Below are 21,016 nucleotides of genomic sequence, written 5' to 3'. Positions count from 1 at the left end.
TCAAGGGGGCCGAATACTTTCGCAAGGCACTGTAGATAACAAAAAAAACTGTACCATAGAGGCACAAAATAAGTTAGAGGAACGTATTCAAGAGAGATTAAGTGTAACATTTTTTTTTTTAATTAAGCGTACTGGATGGAATATGGGGAAACATGCCCCAAATTATTTTTTAATCTTCAACATAGAAATGCTACCAAAAATGATTTACTAAAACGTATTACAAATGATGGAGTCACCCATGATTCACTAAGCAATATTTTGAAAGAGGAACCAAAGAACTTTAAGAATAAGTTTTCATTTCAGTTTCCTCCATCTCCACTAACCAAAGTTCATTTCTATTAATAATGTACAAATAACGCTGTACAGAAAGATTCATGTGAAGGCCAAATTACAGAGGTGGAACCTGATGCAATTAAAGCCTTTAACTATACCGGCCGTGAGGTACACAGCTGTGAGGTACACAGCCTGGAGGCATATCAAACCTTTTTTGATGTACTCAAAAAAGGTTTGTTATTGTTTTAATCACTCCTGTAAAAATGGTAGATTATCAGATACTCAACCAGGTTTTATTTCACTATTACTAATTCAGGACTCAGGGTGGTAAACATTTTTATTTTTTTTTCTCTCCAGGTAGGTTAGTTGAGAACAAGTTCTCATTTGCAACTGCAACCTGGCCAAGAAAAAATATAAAGATCCAGTCCATAAAAAAAATTGGATGCCCCTTCAGTGTTGTGCCACAAAAAAATGAGCAAAATGCATAGCGCATAGAATTAAAAAGGCATTGTCGGATATTATTCATCCTAATCACTCAGGTTTTTTTACATGGATGATACATTGGAGATAATATCAGACAAGTACTGGAAACAATAGAACACTATGAAATATCTGGGAAACCACGCCTGGTATTCATAGCTGACTTTAAAAAGGCTTTTGATAAGGTAAGACTGGAGTTTATACTGAACAGAAATATAAACGCAACATGTAAAATGTTGGTCCCATGTTTCATGAGATGAAATAAAATATTCTTTACACAGGTGCACTTTCTGCTAGGAACAATAACAGGCCACTCTAAAATGTGCAATTTTGTTTACATCCTTGTTATTGACCAGTTCTTCTTCGCCAAGATAATCCATTCACTTGACAGGTGTGGCATATCAAAAAGCTGATTAAACGTCATTATCTTTACATTACACAGGTCCACCTTGTGCTGGGGACAATAAAAGGCCACTCTAAAATGTGCAGTTTTGTCACACAACACAATGCCACAGAGGTCAAGGTTTGAGGGAACTAGCAATTTGCAGGCTGACTGCAGAGTGTTAATTTCTCCACCATAAGCCGCCTCCGTTGTTTTAGAGAATTTGGCAGGACGGCCTCACAACCACAGACCATGTGTAACCATGACAGCCCAGGACCTCCACATCCGGCTTCTTCACCTGTGGGATTATCTGAGACCAGCCACCCGGACAGTAGATGAAACTGTGGGTTTGCACAACCCGAATAATTTTGAACTGTCAGAAACCTTCTCAGGGAAGCTCATCTGCGTGCTTGTTGTCCTCACCAGGGTCTTGACCTGACTGGAGTTCGGTGTCGTAGCCGACTTCAGTGGGAAAATGCTCACCTTCGATGGTCACTGGCATGCTGGAGAAGTGTGCTCTTCACGAATGAAGCCCGGTTTCAACTGTAATGGGCAGATGGCAGACAGTATGTAAAAGAGTGTTGGAGGCTGCATCAGATGATCTGGCCTCCACAATCATCAACCCAATTGAGATGAGTTGGACCACAGATTGAAGGAAAAGCAGCCAACAAGTGCTCCTTCAAGACTGTTGGAAAAGCATTCCAGGTGAAGCTGGTTGAGAGAATGCCAAGAGTGTGCAAAGCTGTCATCAAGGCAAAGGGTGGCTACTTTGAAGAATTTCAAATATATATTGATTTGTTTAACACTTTTTTGTTTTTTGATTCTATATGTGTTATTTCATAGGTTTTATGTCTTCACTATTATTCTACTATGTAGAAAATAGTAAAAATAAAGAAAAACCCTGGAATGAGTAGGTGTGTCCAAACTTTTGACTGGTACTGTATATATATATGTGTGTGTAGTAGCAGGTTCAAGGGTGTGGGTTTCCACGTCACCAAGTTCAATAACAAAACATGCACCAGTAGCACAACTAGAATGCAAATAGGGAGTTTATTAGGGATTTTGGTACACTAGGGAAGAAGGGGGAATTCACCAATCACCTCACAGGCCACAAGCCGTTCTCGGTGTTCGTTCCATTTTCCAGGGGTAATCCTCACACTCGGGTCCTTAGCCAATTTGGTCCTGTACCCAAGGGGTGTAGTCCGACAGTCCAGGTCACAACGGGTAATCACACAGATATTGTTCTCTCTTCTCCCACTCTTCATATAGCACTTTGTTCTCTCCTTACTCTGCCCCTTTGTGCAGACTGCTTCTTCCTTTATCCCCAAGCACTCCCTGGCTTAACGTCCACAGCCTCGCTTTGTTGGGGGCTCGGGGGTGGAGCCAGCGACCTGCAAGATATCTCCCCTCAGTAACCACTCCCCTCACCTCTCCCTGCCATCTACCACAATATATTTATTTTTAAAAAGATATATGGGGGATTGGAAATGATGCAGACAATTACGTTGATAGAAGCCACAATTTATGTTCAAAATGAAAGCTGATGCACCCCTATACATTTTTTTTTTTTTAATAAATAAAAAACTTTCCTTCGTAACTTTCAGTATTTGCGGGGCTATCTTCCTCCACATTAGTGTAGTTTATGGCAACTACTTTTTACTTGAAAGGCAGAGCTAATGTTAACTCAAGTTTTTTTTTAAGCCTCTTTAAACTGGACCAAAAAACACTTTCAAAGCAGCAGAAATAATGTGAGGTAGATTTTTTATCAGGACCGTATTGTTTAACACGGTAAAGAGCTTTCAGATAAGATTTAACGAGGAGAAAACGCCATGTTGATATTTGCCATTTTATTCGTAGGAAAGTAACTCATCTTTGTAATCCCCTCTTGATTTTAAAAGGGTAACCGCTGTTTTGGTGAACAGCTGAGGGATGGGTCTGGTGATCTGTAACCACTCAAATTCATAGACAGAGCTATGGATGCAATGACTCACCATCGATCAACACATTTCTGACCATGTTCTGTAAACAAAGGATATATTTTGGGTTCTGATGGGGTATGACAGTTTAACTAAGCTCATGAGGTGTTTAGAAGTTCTACTCTTCAAGACTCAATGGCTATATGTATCATTAATTTAAAAGTCCCCAAAAAATGGATGTGGCAATCAAAGATTGCCTCTTTAAGCTAACGCACCCAGAGGTGCCATGTTTTGTAGCAGTGTACTGTAACAGCAGGCTCACTACATGGCACCACTTATAGCCTAGCGGAAGATCCTAATTAATTAGGATCATTATAATATTTATTTCTACCAGGCACCATTTCTCATTTTCTCCTACAATTTGTACCGTGTCTATTCCTACTATATTTTCTGTCACTCAGTGCAGCTGTCTCTTGTGCTCTCTCTCTCTCTCTTCCTCCAATATTAGCTCCATTCGCTTTCTTTATCTATTACCGCTCATCTCACTCTCTCGCACTCCTCAGCCTCTTGCCTCGTCAGCCTGTCCTACTCAACTCTTTCAATTCAAATTATTTTTGGAATCCAGTTTAAATGCACGCAGGAAGGCGTGTCCTTGTCAGGACAAATAAGCAAATTTGGCAGGGGTAACAAATCAGACAGTTGACAAAACAACTCGCTGTCCAGAGTACAGATGAAATTATGGGATGTGATGGAACGATATTAGATTTGTTTTACCCCGTGGCTACATCCTGTGTTCAGTTATGCCGGCACTCCCTAAATCTCACTACTGTAGCTGTAATCTACTTTGAAGATTTTTTACACATTTTGCCATCCCTCCCCAACTAATTATCCTATTTTTCTACACCTTTATCTCTCCTTTTTTCTCTCGCTCCATTTCTCTCTCTCTCTCCTGGCTTCCCCTATTTCTTTGTGCTCGCTGTGTGCTCTTTAAGTTTTCCTTGAGTGACTAATTCTGGTAACCATGTGAGTTTCTATGTGAGTGGGACCTATCTGTGTGTGCTGCCTCCTTTTTTTAAAAATGTAATTTTACCCCTTTTTCGTGGTATCCAATTAGTACTATCTTGTCTCATTGCTACAACTCCCGTAATGGCTCGGGAGAGACGAAGGTTGAATGTCATGCGTCCTCCGATACACAACCCAACCAGCCATACTGCTTCTTAACACAGCGCGCATCCAACCCGGAAGCCAGCCGCACCAATGTGCCGGAGGCTACACCGTGCACCTGGCAACCTTGGCTAGCGCGCACTGCGCCCGGCCCGCCACAGGAGTCGCTGGTGCGCGATGAGACAAAGAGATCCCTACCGACCAATCCCTCCCTAACCCGGACGACGCTAGGCCAATTGTGCGTCACCCCACGGACCTCCCGGTCGCGGCCGGTTACGACAGAGCCTGGGCGCGAACCCAGGGACTCTGATGGCACAGCTGGCGCTGCAGTACAGCGCCCTTAACCACTGCGCCACTGTGTGCTGCCTCCTTACCTCTGAAATATAGACATGAAGTCCTGGGGAGCATCTCAATTACGTACTCCACACGTCCTCTCTCCTCACCTCCTTCGAGTAGCAAGGACCCATTGGAGTAGAAGGTCAGAGGGGAGGGGCCTCTGGCTTGTTCATCCAATGGATTTTAAGGAGGCGAGGAGAGAGGATGCGAGGAGTACGCAACTGAGATTCTCCCCTAGTCAGGTGTGTATTATATCACTTATCTCCAGCCATATATTATGTCATATAGTTGTATATTATGTTATAATGAGTCCTCCCATCCAGCAGGTGGTGGACCAGGCAGCCAGAAGACCGTTCTCCATGAGGAGTAGTGGAAGATGCCGGCTCTGCCAGCGCTGCTGCTGTCGATTTACTTCCTCTTACTGTTGCTGACCATGGCCCCGCTCTCTTTCACCCAGGCTCCCGCACTCTCCTCTGTCAGAATGGGTGGGATTTCTACTAGTTACCACAGCCACAAAGTCAAAATGGGCTATATCATAAATGGGATTACAAATGTAGAATGTAATAAAAATATAGGACAGAACACACGACAAGAGAGACACGACAACACTACATAAAGAGAGACCTAAGACAACAACATAGCATGGTAGTGACACATGAAAACACAGTATGGTAGCAACACAACATGACAACAACATGGTAGCAACACAACACGGCAGCAGCACAACATGGTAGCAGCACAAAACGTGGTACAAACATTATTGGGCACAGACAACGGCACAAAGGGCAAGGAGGTAGAGACAACAATACATCACGCGAAGCAGCCACAACTGTCAGTAAGAGTGTCAGTAAGAGTGTCTGGTAACACAGGAAGTTGCAGTACAGTACAGTTCACAGTACAATTTTCTATCAATGTCTCCATGGATACGCATACTGTAGGCTAATTGAAGATCAGGAAGATAAGGCTTGGATCAGAGAATGCCTCATTCCTCAGTAATTGTAATGTAAACAAGGGCCGTTACCATAAGGATGATAGGATCATTTATGAACTCATTTGGTTATGTACATCTCGCTGACTTCACCGATGTGATCATCATTCAGTGATCGTCCTAAATGTCAGATGACAGGTTGTCCAGTTTTCCCCCTGAATAACCTTTCCTTGAAAATGGCTCTAGTCCGTGTGATTCTCTGTGACTCACCCCATGTATCCATTTTGCAGATGGGTTGAATGTTAGTCAAAAGGTCAGCCTCATTGGAACATAGATCAGATAGACTTACTTTGAAAGGAATCACAAAACCCAACAGTGGATTTGAATCCATCTGCCCCCGGGTCTGGTTTTTCATGCTCCTTTATCTTCTCGTCTGTCTTTCTATCATTCTATTTATCCCCCCAGCGGCCATTTTGGACGACCAGTCGGTGTGTGGGCGAGGGGAGCGGCTAGCGCTGGCCCTGGCCAGGGAGAACATTAACAGTATTTTTGAGGGCCAGTCCAGAGCCCGGGTGGAGGTGGACATCTTCGAGCTGCAGAAGGACTCACAGTACGACACCACCGATACCAGTAAGCATGATCAGTACAAACCCCTATTTTCTAAATTGAGCTGGATAGACATTTTATTCATTCAAATGTGACCGACGGGTTTCAAACCCAGGTCGAATCCTGAGTACCGCAAGAATGTATTAGCCCGCTGAGCTAATGCCAATGTTCCACTTATTGTCACCTATATCTGGATAGACACTTTACGCATACACATTTGACAGAATGGGTTCAAACCAATATCTCCTGAGTGCCACAAGACTGTTAGCCCTCTGAGCTAAAGACAAGACATTATCTCAGAGGAGCTAATGCAAGTCTTCTGATCCCAGGCAAGGTTACTCATCACATGAGTTAAACCGACATACACTCACACACTCACAGTGTACCGCTGACAGAAGTAATTGTCTTGGAGAAGGACGAATCGACCGAGTAAGCTAAGTGTGTGTGTCCGAGATCCATTATTTTTCACCTCATAGCCTTTTGTACTCCCACCATCACAACGGGAGGCAATATGGTAGTGGGTGTTAACAGTTGCTCTTTAAACAGTGAGTGATCTGCAAGTATTCATGTGCAAACACACTCACACACACATACACACCACAGGAGGTTGGTGGCACCTTAATTGGGGAGGACGGGCTTGTGGTAATGGCTGGAGCGGAATTGGTGGAATGGTATCAAATACATGGTTTGATGCCATCCCATTTACTCCGTTCCAGCCATTATTGTGCCCTTTCCTCCCCTCAACAGCCTCCACTGATACACACACACACATTGCTGATCTGTCTCGGATCTGGGAGAGCCGTACAGGTTTTCTGAACAGAATAATAACACTCATCTCCAATAGACATAGTGTGGATTCAGATTACCGTTATGGCTACAATTAATCAAAAGTGTCCAGCATTGACTCTTAACTTGATATATCATCCAAGAACTGGACAGAGACAGAACTGGACCTCGTCCAAGACATTGACTCTTCCGTCTTGCTGGTAAATTCTCTCTCCTTACTAATTCCCCCCTTTCTCACTCCCTCCTGTCTGTCTGTCTGTCTGTCTGTCTGTCTGTCTGTCTGTCTGTCTGTCTGTCTGTCTCTGTCCCCTCGTTTCTTCCCCTCCCCCATCTCGCTGCTGTCTCCTCTCTATCTCCCCTCTGTCTCAGTGTGTCAGATATTGCCAAAGGGGGTGGTCTCTGTGATTGGCCCCGCCTCCAGTCCTGCCTCAGGGTCAACTGTCAGTCACATCTGTGGAGAGAAGGAGGTGAGCTAGCTATGTCCTCTAAACCACATTCACACTGCTACTCATACTATATCCCCAAACTCCCATAAACCACTACTCCACTACTTGTCTGCTTACTGGATGATTACCAATCATTGAAAGGACTGGATAGGTTTCGGATATTTTGTTTATACCTATCCTGCTGGGATTTACTTACTAAGGAAGTGTACTCTCAGATTATTAGGTACACCCATCTAGTACCGGGTCGGACCACCCTTTGCCTCCAGAACAGCCTGAATTATTCTGGGTGTATTCTACAAGGTGTCTGAAACGTTACACAGGGATGTTGGTCCATGCTGACGCGATGGCATCACACAGTTGCTGCAGATTGGACGGTGGTACATTCATGCTGTTAACAGCCCGTTCCATCTCATCCCATTATGCTTTATTGGGTTGAGGTCTGGGGACTGACCAGGACACTCTAGTAAACTGAACTCACTGTCAAGTTCCAGGCAATGTTTGTGATTGCGTGCCCACTGGAGCCGCTTCTTCTTGTTTTTAGCTGAAAGGTGTGGAACTTGGTGTGTTCGGATGTTGCAATAGCCCATCTGTGACAAGGATCGACAAGTTGTGGGTCCCGAGATGCCGTTCTTCACACCAATGTTGTACTGTGCTGTTATTTATCTGTTTATGGCCCACCTGTCAGCTTACACGATTCTTGCCATTCTCCTTCGACCTCTCTCATCAACAAGCTGTTTTCGTCCACAGGACTGCCGCTGACTGGATGTTTTTTGTTTGTCGCACCATTCTCTGTAAACCCTAGACACTGTCGTGAGTGAAAAGCCCAAGACGGTGGCAGTCTCTGAGATACTGGAACTGTCGTGCCTGGCACCGACAATCATACCACGCTCAAAGTCGCTTAGGTCACTCGTTTTGCCCATTCTAACATTCAACTGAACAGTAACTGAATGCCTGGATGCCTGTCTGCCTGAGGGAGCAATCAATTTTCATGAACGGTTGGTGTACCTAATAAACTGGCTGGTGACTGTATGTAGCACTGCTATAAATTCAAATCAAACTTTATTTGTCACATATACAACAAGTATAGACCTTACCGTGAAATGCTTATTTACATCCATTAACCAACAGTGCAGATTATGGGGGTAGAAGCTGTTAAGGAGCCTTTTGGACCTAGACTTGGTGCTCCGGTACCGCTCGCCTTGCGGTAGCAGAGACAACAGTCTATGACTTGGGTGACTGGAGTCTCTGACAATTTTATGGGCTTTCCTCTGACACCCCCTATTATATAGGTCCTGGATGGCAGGAATCTTGGCCCCAGTGATGTACTGGGCCTTACGCACTACCCTCTGTAGCGCCTTACGGTCAGATGCCGAGCAGTTGCCATACCAGGTGGTGATGCAACCATCTCGATGGTGCAGCTGTAGAACTTTTTGAGGATCTGGGGACCCATGCCAAATCTTTTCAGTCTCCTGAGGGGGAAAAGGTTTTGTCGTGCACTCTTCATGACTGTCTTGGTGTGTTTGAACCATGATGGTTCCTTGGTGATGAGGATACCAAGGAACTTGAAACTCTCGACCCGCTCCACTACAGCCCCGTAGATGTTAATGGGGTCCTGTTCGCCCCACCTTTTCCTGTAGTCCATGATCAGCTCCTTTGTCTTGATCACATTGAGGGAGAGGTTGTTGTCCTGGCTGTCTCATAATTGTCGGTGATCAGGCCTACTACCACTGTTGTGTTGTTAGCAAACTTAATGATGGTGTTTGCTTTGGATAAAAGCCTCTGCTAAATGGCATATGTTTTAAGTCCTTTCAGGTCAGTTGATGTTAGGGAGAGGAGACGTGGAAACAGTTCATGTTGGGACACAGCCCCACATCACTCTAGGAAATGTCCTCTCTGACCTCTCTCTCTCGGTCATAGTTTAGTGAACTCTGTAATGAGTTAACTGTGGCTCATTCAGTTCGAACCTGCATGGTCACACTTCGGTCATGCAGAGATTTAACCTGGTTAATACTCCTTCTTTCACTAGCTATGATAATGAATCAGTCTTAAACCGTGGTTAGATTACGATCTCTCGTCACATAAATCTGCAATGGGATGCTGTCAATCATCTACCAATGGAAATCTCTTCAGGCACTTTCACATTAGATTTCATTTCAGTACGGGCCAAGCAGCATTTCATCCCAGGGGCGAAACAATTCAGACCTGGCCCTTAGCCAGATGAAGTCAAACAAGGGTTTATAATCTCGCAATAGGAAGAAAATGCAAATGTGGAAAAAATAGAGCCTGTTTACCGTCTATGGATGAACTACCAGTATATAAACAGCTTTTGCTTTGCTTGGGTTGAATTGGGTTGAATATGTCAATGTGATGGACAGTGCATGATAATAATGTCCAGGGTAAAAGCTTGAATGCTTTTTAAATCTCAATATCAAATAATGACCTTACTGTAATAGTTCTCAAGCAAGAATTTTGCTAGGACTGTCTGGGAGTGGTCTGAGTGACGGGGGACAGGGGTAGAGATATGTCATCTGAAAACTAGCTGTTATTGGCAGATGTCTTAAACTCTATGGTGATGGCACCAGGCATGCAAAACCTGCTGATTTAGAAGGTCTTGTGTAGATTGTATTTTCAACCAGCAACTATCAGGAAATATCCCCGATCAAATGTTTTCCCACTTTTTACAGTGTTAGTTTCATCAGCAGTTGTACAATATGATACAAAACACAGGAAAATATCATTTTGACTGCACTGGGCCTTTAAACCCAACCCCTTCATCTCCCTTCCTTTACTCTTTGTGTATGATAATAATCATTTTGCTTATTATAGTATATACAAGTATGATAATAATAATCAATTATCATCATACGTGACCATCCTTTATAACATGCTCACATAAACAATTGTGCACACTTCCCATGATTGATTCATGATGCCTAAAAGAGCATTTATAACGCCTTATGTTGCCTGCTGTCTCAGATCCCTCATGTGAAGGTGGGCCCGGAGGAGACGCCCAAACTCCCATACCTCCGCTTCGCCTCGGTCAGTCTCTACCCCAGCAACGAGGACCTGAGTCTGGCTATTGGGGCCATCCTCCGCTCTTTCAGCTACCCCACCGCCAGCCTCATATGCGCCAAGGCAGAATGTGAGTGTATATGCCTCAGGTTGTCTGATACTGCATGCATGTTCCTATAGTTCCCTACTTGTAGAATTCCGTACTACAATATTTCCCTACGTACACATTTTGTGGAAAGGGTTCTACATGGAACCCAAAAGTGTTCTATCTGGAAACAAAATGGTGCTATCTTGAACCTAAAATGGTCCTTTGGCTGTCCCCATGGGAGAACCTTTTGAAGAACCCTTTTTGGTTCCACCCTTTCCACAGAATATTTTACATGGAACCACAAAGGGTTCTACCTGGAACCAAAAAGGGTTCTCCTAGGGGGACACCTGAAGAACCCTTTTGGAACACTTTTTTTCTAAGAGTGTACAGTCTACTTCCTTTACCTCCATACATCAACTCTCCACGGTTACGGTTTGATCTGAACAAAGGTTGAGTGTGAGTGCAGGATGTTTGATACTGCATTTGTCTCATGCTTCTAGATCTTGATTATTGTTGCAGTATCACCTTTGTGAGCGTGGAAAGTGTATAAGAAATTATACATTGTATACGTTGTCAAATGAGATGACCTGCATTGCTGTTTTCCTCAAGGTGCATGTTTACAGTTGAGTCATTTAGCAGATGCTCTTATCCAGAGCGACTAACATGAGCAATTAGGGTTAAGAGCCTTGCTTAAGGACACATCGACAGATTTTTCACCTAGTCGGCTCGGGAATTCAAACCAGTGACCTTTCGGTTACTGGCCCAATGCTCTTAACCACTAGGCTACCTGCCGCCTCCATGTAATCCTTTATTTAGCAGGTTCAAGTAGTCCAAGTAGCTTCAAGTAGTGCATATGTAACCGATGTGAAATGGCTAGCTAGTTAGCGGTGATGCGCGCTAATAGCGTTTCAATCGGTGACTTCACTTGCTCTGAGACCTTGAAGTAGTAGCTCAGCAAGGGCTGCGGCTTTTGTGGCGAGACGGGTCACGATGCTTCGTTGAGTGTCAGTTGTTGATGTGTGCAGAGGGTCCCTGGTTCAAGCCCAGGTAGGGGCGAGGAGAGGGACGGAAGCTATACTGTTACACATAGCTATCTGTTGAGGTTCATGTATTGTGCGTATGTTTTGACGCTTTAGACTTGTCAGCGTACAGCCGATGCCCCCAAAGCTTCAGCAGAGCAGTAGTGCGTATCATTTTGCATTGGTCTGATGCTCCTCTCTTCAAATAATACAACTCCAACAAAGACCCTGAACTGTACAAGAGTACTCCAGTAGCCTGGAGCCATTCATACAACCCCTCTATCACCCTCCCATCATTCCTCCTGCGTTCCAGTGTCCCCTGCACACAGAGTGCAGCCGCCCAGCCAGTCCAGGTGGTGGATTAGCCCAGCTCCCCTCCATAGTGGCTTATGCCTTCCACTTATGAGCTGCTGCTCTACTCGACTGCTCAGGTCTAGGCCAAGGTTGGGTGTGCCGAACGCATCTTTTAACAGTCCGCGCCACCCTCCCTCTTTATGGAGCCCACTATTTTCCACTTGGCTGGTCTAGTCTGCGCTCTGTGTAATGTTCTTTCGCAAAATGGTGTCTATTCTTTCCTCTTCCCTTGGTTTTTCTTGCTTTATTTTCCAGTCAGCTATATTGCCACTGTATTGGTTTGTCTGTTCCCTGTTCAAGGCGCAGATTATCAAGGTCAGGCATGTGATAGACTCGTTTCTGGATAGAGTAACTCACTGGTCACTGAATGTTATGAAAAGGGGTCGGAAGTAAAGGTGGACATGTACTTTCTGTCCAGGGATGAAGAGGAGGATGGTCCTCCTCATTCATTTCAGGAAAAAGTTAAACAATTTAACACGTTCAGAAATCCTTCTTGTAACTCAAATGATACCTTCGTTTACACACCTCACCTAAATATCTGATTAAACATACTGGTAACAGAGAATGTGAAAATATGTGTCAACAGCACCAGCTAGACATGTACAGTTACCTTCTGGTTGCCAAAGTAGATTTAACGCTACTACACAGCATAATATAAAGTGATGGGGGGGACAGAGAAATAGAGCAAAATATAATGTTTTTCCGGTAGCAGTAATCAAAATGTATTTTGAAATAGCAATACAGTGCTATAGTACTCTGTAATGTTTGGTTGAGGTATCACAAAGTATGTGTTTCATCAAGCCTCTGAAGTGCTCCGCCTCCACCCCCTAGGCCTGCTGCGATTGGAGGAGCTGGTGCGGCGCTTCCTGATCTCCCGGGAAACACTGTCCGTTAGGATGCTGGACGAAAGCCTGGACCCCACCCCCCTGCTAAAGGAGATTAGAGACGATAAAGTGGCTACTATCATCATCGACGCCAATGCTTCCATCTCCTACCTCATCCTCAGAAAGGTCAGGACCCTCACCAGGCTACAGTCACAAAGACAACTAACAACAGTGTGGTCCTCTGTAGCTCAGGTGAAAGAGCAGGGCGCTTGCAATGCCAGCATCGTGGGTTTGATTCTCGGGACCACCCGTACGTAAAATATATGCATGCATGACTGTAAGTCACTTTTGGACGCATGACTGTAAGTCACGGAATATACTAGTATTATATATTTAAGAAATAAGGTCCAAGAGGGTGTGGTATACAGTATGGCCTATATACCACGGCTAAGGGCTGTTCAAACATGACGCAATGCAGTGTGCCTGGATACAGCCCTTAGCCGTGGTATACTGGCCAATTACCACAAACCTCAGAGGTGCCTTATTGCTATTATAAACTGGTTAACAATCTAATTAGAACAGTACAAATAACTGTTTTGTCATACCCGTGGTATACGGTCTGATATACCACGGATGTCAGCCAATCAGCATTCAGGGCTCGAACTATCCAGTTTATAATACAGTTTAAAATCTTTCAAAGAATCAAGTAGCACATTATTTGAAGGTTACCTAGAGCTACATAAGGACTTCATAACACATGTATAATTCACACATAACACATTTGTAAGCAGCACATAAGCATTCCATAAATGCTTATGTCAAGTTGATAATTGTATCATAGCAATGTCACCATGATATAATTCATCTACTTGAAGGCGTTGACATGAGAATTTATTACATTCAAGAAATGCTTAAGCACTGCTTATGAATCTGCTATATCTGAAATATTCATGTATTAGCAGATCCTTATGTAGGTTCGCCTTGCCCAGCTCAATGTCATTCTCATAGCACATAGCACCATTTATCCTACTCAATATTGTGGCCAGAAGGCACATTATATATGTATGCTTTGAAATGATGTATTATCCTATTCTGTAGTCTACTGGTGGCACCAGTACTGTAAGCTATGTAAACGCTAGATGTAGTGTTCACGTATGCTATGTGTATGCACGTGTAATCAACTGTCAAAAATAGCAGATATGCGCTGTCAGCTTTCAACGGTCAAAGTTCTACATGCCAAACACCTGCTCATATGTCTAAAGCTAGCAGACTTGTTACCTGAATGCCATATGATAAAGTTACTGCATCACCCACAGTGTGCAGTGCAATTCAGTGTATCAGCACTGTTACAATGCCCCCCCCCCCCTCCCCCCTCTCTCCTTTTCCACCCCTCAGGCATCAGAACTGGGGATGACATCAGCGTTTTACAAGTACATACTCACCACAATGGTAAGAGCATACCAATCAAAATTCTCCTCCCCTCCCTCTCCGTACCCTACCCACAATCCTCTCTGCTCGGCCTGTGGACGGCTATCGCGGCAGATCTCATCTGAAATGCATGATGGGAGTGCACCGCTTGTCATCATTATTTCTGTGCCTGGCGCATGCCCTTGTGCGAGGTGACTTACATAGCTAGTAATATTTTCTACATCGTATCCCGTCCCGTCTACAGTGCAGGGTATTTTTGCTGTGGTACTTACAAGGGCGCACGCCTCACACACCCAAGTGAGAAACGGCAGTTCCCTGAACACTGGAGAGGGACCAGAAATCTCTAAATCATTACCCTTTTCATTTTCATAGCTGAATGGCACGCCGCTCTACTGTCTGGAACTAGAACCGTTGGTGTCCTGCCTCCCGGTACCAAAACGCTGTCCCTGTATTGTACCATGGTCTCCTTAGTGTATTCAGCTACTGTGAGATGCTGTGGTAAACTGTTACTACCGCTGTCCAACTGCAATGAATTTTTCCAGAGTCGTATTTCAGATAGGCTGTATTTCAAAATTATTTTAAAGAGAAGAAAGATGTACTTACTTACTACCCCTTTCTACCCCTGTTCCACGCTGCTATCTCATACCTCACTGTCAGTGGCGGTCAGTGCCGTTTATAAGCATGTCCTTATTTCTATTACAGCTTGTTGGATGACTGTCGTTCATATTCCATTCACCCAGTTCAATGTAACATCAATAGGTTTAGGCTACTACATGATACAAACATGTTCCCTATACCCATCATGAGGTTTCTACAAACTAGCCCATGAATGAAAGTTTACAACATAGGTGCACACAGGTCTAGAGAATTTTGCGATGACAGACAGTGACACATGGACGGACAGTGACACATTCAATACCTCCTTGCACACTCTTGCCTGCATCTAGTTTATCTAGGGTGTAATCATTAGTCCAACAGTTGCAAATGAGAGTTTCTATTCGACAAATTCAGGCATTTTTATCCCCGTTTCATTGTTTCCGTTTAAGAAACGTTTTACAACAGAATCGGCAGAAGGAATACACATCCCTGATCACGCATCAACACAGTTCACTTTCATAGCAGCCACGTTGCATTCCTTCTCACCTCTATGCACTCTCCTCCTCTCACCTTTTCCCTTTGTTTGTGGACTTCAATGAACAACATATCAGCTGTATGTGACCAGGCGAAAAAACCTTTCCAAACCATGTCATAACCGCTACACACAGCCTACATCATTGTCCCCATATTTGCCAAAGTAACATCCTAGTCAATATAGCTAATAGAACAAATGCGTTAGTAAACCCGCTACAATCATGCAGTAAGGTTACATTGTACAGTCAGTAAGCAGTTAGGCAATATATTAATAAAACCAAAAGCTTACCTTGACTTGGAAAAGTTTCAGTGTTGTGTGGGATAGTCATAGCCAGCTAGCTAACATAGCATCCCTCTGTTTGAGCCGGGTGTTTGAGTAATTAAACTAGCCAGCTGCATTTGCTAGCTAAGTAAGTGAAACTGAAAGTGAAAAAATGACAATCTCTCTCACTTGCTTCTCCATTTTTGAAGAAATTAATTTGTTCAAAACTGTTCAACTATTGTCTTTCTCTCTTTTTGAGTAAACTGCTCACCACATTTTATGCACTGCAGTGCTAGATAGCTGTAGCTTATGCTTTCAGTACTAGATTAATTCTCTGATCCTTTGATTGGGTGTCAGTTCATGCTGCAAGAGCACCATGGTGCTACCCTACAGAGTGCCCCCCCCCCTCTTTTGTCAATCAGGACTTTCCCCTGCTGCGATTGGACGACGTGGTGGATGACCAATCCAACATCGTAGGTTTCTCCATGCTCAACAGCAGTCATCCCTTCTACCTGGAGTTCATCAGGAGTCTCAACCTGTCCTGGAGGGAGGGCTGTGACCTCAGCCCCTACCCTGGCCCGTCGGTGAGAACCGGAATCCTTGTATGTGGTTGTACTCATACACTATTACTGTGACTAACACTCATACTCATACTCACTCTCTTTCATAAACTGTAACTCATATCTTCTTCAAACACTCATATATTGTGTAGTCTTACTGTCACTCGTATTCTAATTATTTACCAGCACTCATATACTTGTTACTCATATCGTTTTCTCATACACTGTCACATACTGTTACTGCTGTCACTCATATACTGCTACAGTAATTTACTCATATACGGTCAGCTAAGTATGTTTGTTCTCCCTACTGCTAAGTTATCCACGTGCTGTTACCTGTATACTCTCGACTATGATAACTTATACTGATATAGTATTATATATGTTATACTATAACAGTGTAATGACATCCAGTTCTACATTCTCACTCATGCACTTACATTTATGCGTACATTTCTAAGTCATACACAGCGGAGGGGGCTGGTGGGACGAGCTATAGGAGGACGGTCTCTTTGTAATGGCTGGAATGGAACGGTATCAAACCCATCAAACATATTGAAACCACATGTTTGACTCCGTTCCATGAATTCTAATCCAGCCATTACAATGAGCCCGTTATCCTATAGCTCCTCCCAGCAGCCCCCTCTGATTGACAGACTTTATCACTATTCCTTTTTACACGGTCAAACTGCCAGTTGAAGTACACATATTGTCATGCTGTCACTCACAGTCTGCGTGATTCTCACTCTGCCAGGTTGACTGAGGCCTGACCAGATGTCCTTAATTTTTAAAGGGATACTTCGGCATTATGGCAATGAGGCTCTTTATCTAGTCAGGTGAACTCATGGATACCATTTTTATGTCTCTGCGTGCACCTATCGCAACTGCTAACTAGCGTTAGCACAATGACTGGAAGTCTATGGATATCCTATTAGTATCTGCTAGCCTGCTAGCATGCTAGCAGATACCCATAGACTTTCAGTCATTGCGCTAATACTTGTTAGCATTGGCTCGCAAAACTACCTCTAACTTCCTTCATACTAGACACAGAGACATACAAATGATATACACGAGTTAATCTGACTCTGAGGAAGTAGATAAAAGGCCTCGTATCCAAAATCCTGAAATATCCCTTTAAGGTTTGATTGAATCACACAGCTTTGGCACAGACCACAGTGCCACCTTGTTGACTGAGTAGCGTTACATCTATCCCAACGTTTCTCACTCTTTTTGTCTTTCTTTCTCGAGCTTCATGCCTGCCTCTCTCATCTTTCTCTCCATCTCTTCGCTTTCCTTCCCTCCCTCCCTACATCTTTCTTACTCTCTCTCACATTTGTATCAACTATTCTCTTACTCTCTGCTTCCTTCCTTCCCTCCCTCCCCCCTATCCCCTTCGCCCCTTCTCTCTCTCTCTCTCTCTCTCTCTCTCCCACAGCTGTCGTCGGCTCTTATGTTTGATGCGGTGCATGTGGTGGTGGGGGCGGTGCGTGAGCTCAACCGGAGTCAGGAGATTGGAGTGAAGCCGCTCAGCTGCACCACTCCTCAGATCTGGCAACACGGCACCAGCCTGATGAACTACCTGCGCATGGTACCCACACATGCTCTCTCTTTACCCAACGCTGTCCCAACGCTGTCCCAACTATCCCGTTTTGTATTAGCCAACTGATTCATTTGTTAAGGCGACAACGTAATGTTGTTGACTACAGAAACCGTTAGTTCACCTGTGTGTCCCAACTAGCCAGTAGTGCCACCTGCATATAAGCCAACTGATTGCTGTCTTGACTAGGAAACAATGTAACATTGTTTAACCTTTTCCTGCAGTGGGCTAAATCAGGATAGAGTGTCTCTTGATAGTCTTAAGTACACACATGGTTATGGGCTTGAAAAAAAGAAGGCACCTGTACCATGTTAGATATAGAATTGAAATGTATTATTATTATCATACATCACAGAAGACTGAAATATAACAAAACTGTTTGACATAGAAACACCGGATCTTCTGCTGTTTTTTTTAAATTATGTTGATTAATTATGAAATCATAAAAATTATTAATAACATTCCACCTATGAGGCCACTAGGTCATTTGACTGCAGGAAAGAGCTACGACAGGTTGTGTCCCAATAGGTCCAACGCTTAGTTGAAGTATGCAACATGGCATGGTACATTCACCTGTTACTGAACACTCTCCCAACCAGCCTGGCTAGCTATTTATGCGTTTTCCACCTTAGCCAACTCGTTCTCCTGCCAAGGCAGCAATGTAATGTTGTTGAGTACAGAACAGTCAGGTACCAATAGATTCCATGCTTCGCTAAGACATGGCCGCCTTTGGTCCTGAACTACAGAAGTAACAAGGGTTGTGGGACAAATCCATGTAAATTCAGTACATTTGCGGAATGAATGGAATTTCAGCTCATTAAATAAATGTGATTGAATTGTTCAATTCATGAAGTGAATCCTGAATTATTGAGCAATTGACTGAAACGGATTGGAATTTACCCCAACCATACCAGTAGGCTAACTAGTGAATAGCACAGCTCCACTTCGCAGTACATTAGAGCTTGAAGCACTGTCCTATAACCTTCCTGTCGCCTTTGAGCGTTTCGGTCGTTGCCATGTATACCACTGCTCTTGTTTTGTGGCTGTTGTTGCTGTTAGGGTGGTTGGTGTGTGTTGTGGTTTTGATGGTATTCTTCCTATCGTCATTGTTGCGCTCTGCTGGGCAGCGTATTTTCTCTATTTTCTCTCCATCCTCTCTCTCTCCTTCCTTCCTTCCTTCCTTCCTTCCTTCCTTCCTTCCTTCCTTCCTTCCTCCTATCCTATCGGAGTCTACCACTTCTTATCTTTCCCCCATCTGTTTCTCCCCTCATCTCTCTCCGTCTCAGACAATGTTTTCTCGCTCTCCGCATCATTCCATCATTCCTACACTCTCTTTGGCAGTGGTTCCACTCCTTTCCCCCTTTCTCCCCCATCCTTCCCCCGCTTTGTTGTTCCTCGTTTGGGCATCTCTTGTTCTCTTTTAGGGTGTAATTCATCCTGAATCTCTCTTCACACCCTCTGTCTTGCTTGCCTGCCTTTTGTTTTAGCCATACATCTCTCTGTCTTTCTCGCCACTGTCAAGCCTAGCTATTGTCTGTCTGTTTGTCTGTGCCGAATCTTTCCCTCTCCCTTTCTCTCTGTTCCTCTGTCCCTCTTCTCTTTCGGTTCCACATAATTCTTCTCTCTATTTGCCGCTCTCTCTCTCTGGCTACTTGAAATAATAAATGTATGTTTTTCTCTCTATCTTGCTTCCCCTCCCTCCCTCCCTCCCTCCCTCCCTCCCTCCCTCCCTCCCTCCCTCCCTCCCTCCCTCCCTGTCTCTCACTCTCTGTCTCTCACTCTCTGTCTCTCTGGCTCACTCTCTCTTTATGTCTCTCACTCTCTGTCTCTGTCTCTCTCTCTCTCTCTCTCTCTCTCTCTCTCTGGCTCACTCTCTCTCTATGTCTCTCACTCTCTGTCTCTCTGGCTCTCTCTCTCACTCTCTCTCTCTCTGGCTCTCTTTCTGTCTCTCACTCTCTGTCTCTCACTCTCTGTCTCTCTGGCTCACTCTCTGTCTATGTCTCTCACTCTCTGTCTCTCTCTCTCTCTCTCTTTCTGGCTCACTCTCTCTCTATGTCTCTCACTCTCTGGCTCTCTGGCTCTCTCTCTCACTCTCTCTCTCTCTGGCTCTCTCTCTCTCTCTCTCTCTCTCTCTCTCTCTCTCTCTCTGTCTCTCTCTCTCTCTGTCTCTCTCTCTGTCTCTCTCTCTCTCTCTGTCTCTCTCTCTCTGTCTCTCTGTCTCTCTCTCTCTGTCTCTTTGTCTCTCTCAGGTGGAGTATGATGGGTTGACCGGCAGGGTGGAGTTCAACAGCAAAGGCCAGAGGACAAACTACACCCTGAGAATCCTGGAGAAGCACCGTGGGGGTCATAAAGAGGTCAAGGGATCATGGGTTCAAATGTCACTGGGTCATGGTGGGGTCGGGGGGGAATGGCTCAATTTAGGAGTTGATTTGACAAGCACAATACATTTTGACTAAAACATACACATTGATCATGGGTTCAACCTTATTCTCTATCTCTTCCTCTTCATCCCCCTCTCCCCTCTTTCTTTCCCTCGTCATCCCTGTGTATAGATCGGGATCTGGTACTCTAACAACACATTGGCGATGAACTCGACATCTCTGGACATCAACATGTCAGAGACGTTGGCTAACAAGACGCTCATCGTCACCACCATATTGGTAAAGACATATTGGTTTCGCACATTTGCATTGGTAGATGTGAAACTGTTGGTTTTCTGTTAGCCATTTTGGGTCAAACAAACATTTCTCAAGTGTTCAAGATTAATTTGAGGGCGGCAGGTAGCCTAGTGGTTAGAGCGTTGGACCAGTAACTGAAAGGTTGCTGCATCGAATCCCCGAGCTGACGAGGTAAGAATCTGTCATTCTGACCCTGAACAAGGCAGGTCACCCACTGTTCCCCGGTAGGCCGTCATTGTAAATAAGAATTTGTTCTTAACTGACTTGCCGAGTTAAATAAAGGTTAAAAAAAATAAAAAATTAAATTACATAAAATTGACCAAGAACTAAAAAGGAGCCAGTTAGGGGTACACTAATAATTTAATTGTACAGTAACTTGTAATATCAGTTCTATACACCTCATCAAGTCAGTGCTAAGTACTGTAGATGTTAATGTCATTCATGGCTAATAAGTCACATATAGCCCCTTAATGACAAATCATTTCGCCAGTGACCTCTATGCAAGAAATTACAATATATGTAAATGTGGGTATGTGCTCGCATTACAAGTAAAGAGTCAGCTCCTTCAGGACACTGTTCCTTCTTTGAATAATGATGAAGAAATATTCAGCAGCTGTTGGTAGGATGTTTACTTCAAAGATATGTATTACATGTAGATTTCCATTTCAGTCACTGAGCACCCAATCTTATCCAGAGCGACTTAGTCAGTACAATCATCTTAGAGGCAGCTTTGAGAGACAACCACA

At 44.1% G+C, this 21,016-nt stretch overlaps 1 protein-coding gene across 7 annotated transcripts in view; it reads left to right on the top strand.

Annotated features, from left to right (window-relative positions):
- LOC110496815 (glutamate receptor ionotropic, kainate 5) overlaps positions 1-21,016 on the top strand; it is a 99,066-nt gene that overhangs the window by 56,168 nt on the left and 21,882 nt on the right. For 3 of the 7 annotated variants that reach the window (XM_036952757.1, XM_036952752.1, XM_036952754.1), the window contains 10 exons: positions 4,875-5,036; positions 5,945-6,109; positions 7,241-7,338; positions 10,294-10,459; positions 12,622-12,800; positions 14,010-14,063; positions 15,858-16,037; positions 17,431-17,583; positions 19,842-19,946; positions 20,145-20,252. In XM_036952757.1, coding sequence (XP_036808652.1) covers positions 4,928-5,036; positions 5,945-6,109; positions 7,241-7,338; positions 10,294-10,459; positions 12,622-12,800; positions 14,010-14,063; positions 15,858-16,037; positions 17,431-17,583; positions 19,842-19,946; positions 20,145-20,252 — 1,317 coding nt within the window. In that variant the 5' untranslated portion in view covers positions 4,875-4,927. The remainder of the gene's footprint in view (positions 1-4,874; positions 5,037-5,944; positions 6,110-7,240; positions 7,339-10,293; positions 10,460-12,621; positions 12,801-14,009; positions 14,064-15,857; positions 16,038-17,430; positions 17,584-19,841; positions 19,947-20,144; positions 20,253-21,016) is intronic. The other 4 variants (XM_036952753.1, XM_036952755.1, XM_036952758.1 and 1 more) reach the window with 2 other exon arrangements.

The sequence above is a fragment of the Oncorhynchus mykiss genome, chromosome 18 (genome assembly GCF_013265735.2).
Source record: "Oncorhynchus mykiss isolate Arlee chromosome 18, USDA_OmykA_1.1, whole genome shotgun sequence".
NCBI classification, from domain to species: domain Eukaryota; kingdom Metazoa; phylum Chordata; class Actinopteri; order Salmoniformes; family Salmonidae; genus Oncorhynchus; species Oncorhynchus mykiss.
The sequence above is the reverse complement of the archived record's forward strand: the minus strand, read 5'-3'. Positions and strand labels throughout refer to the sequence as shown.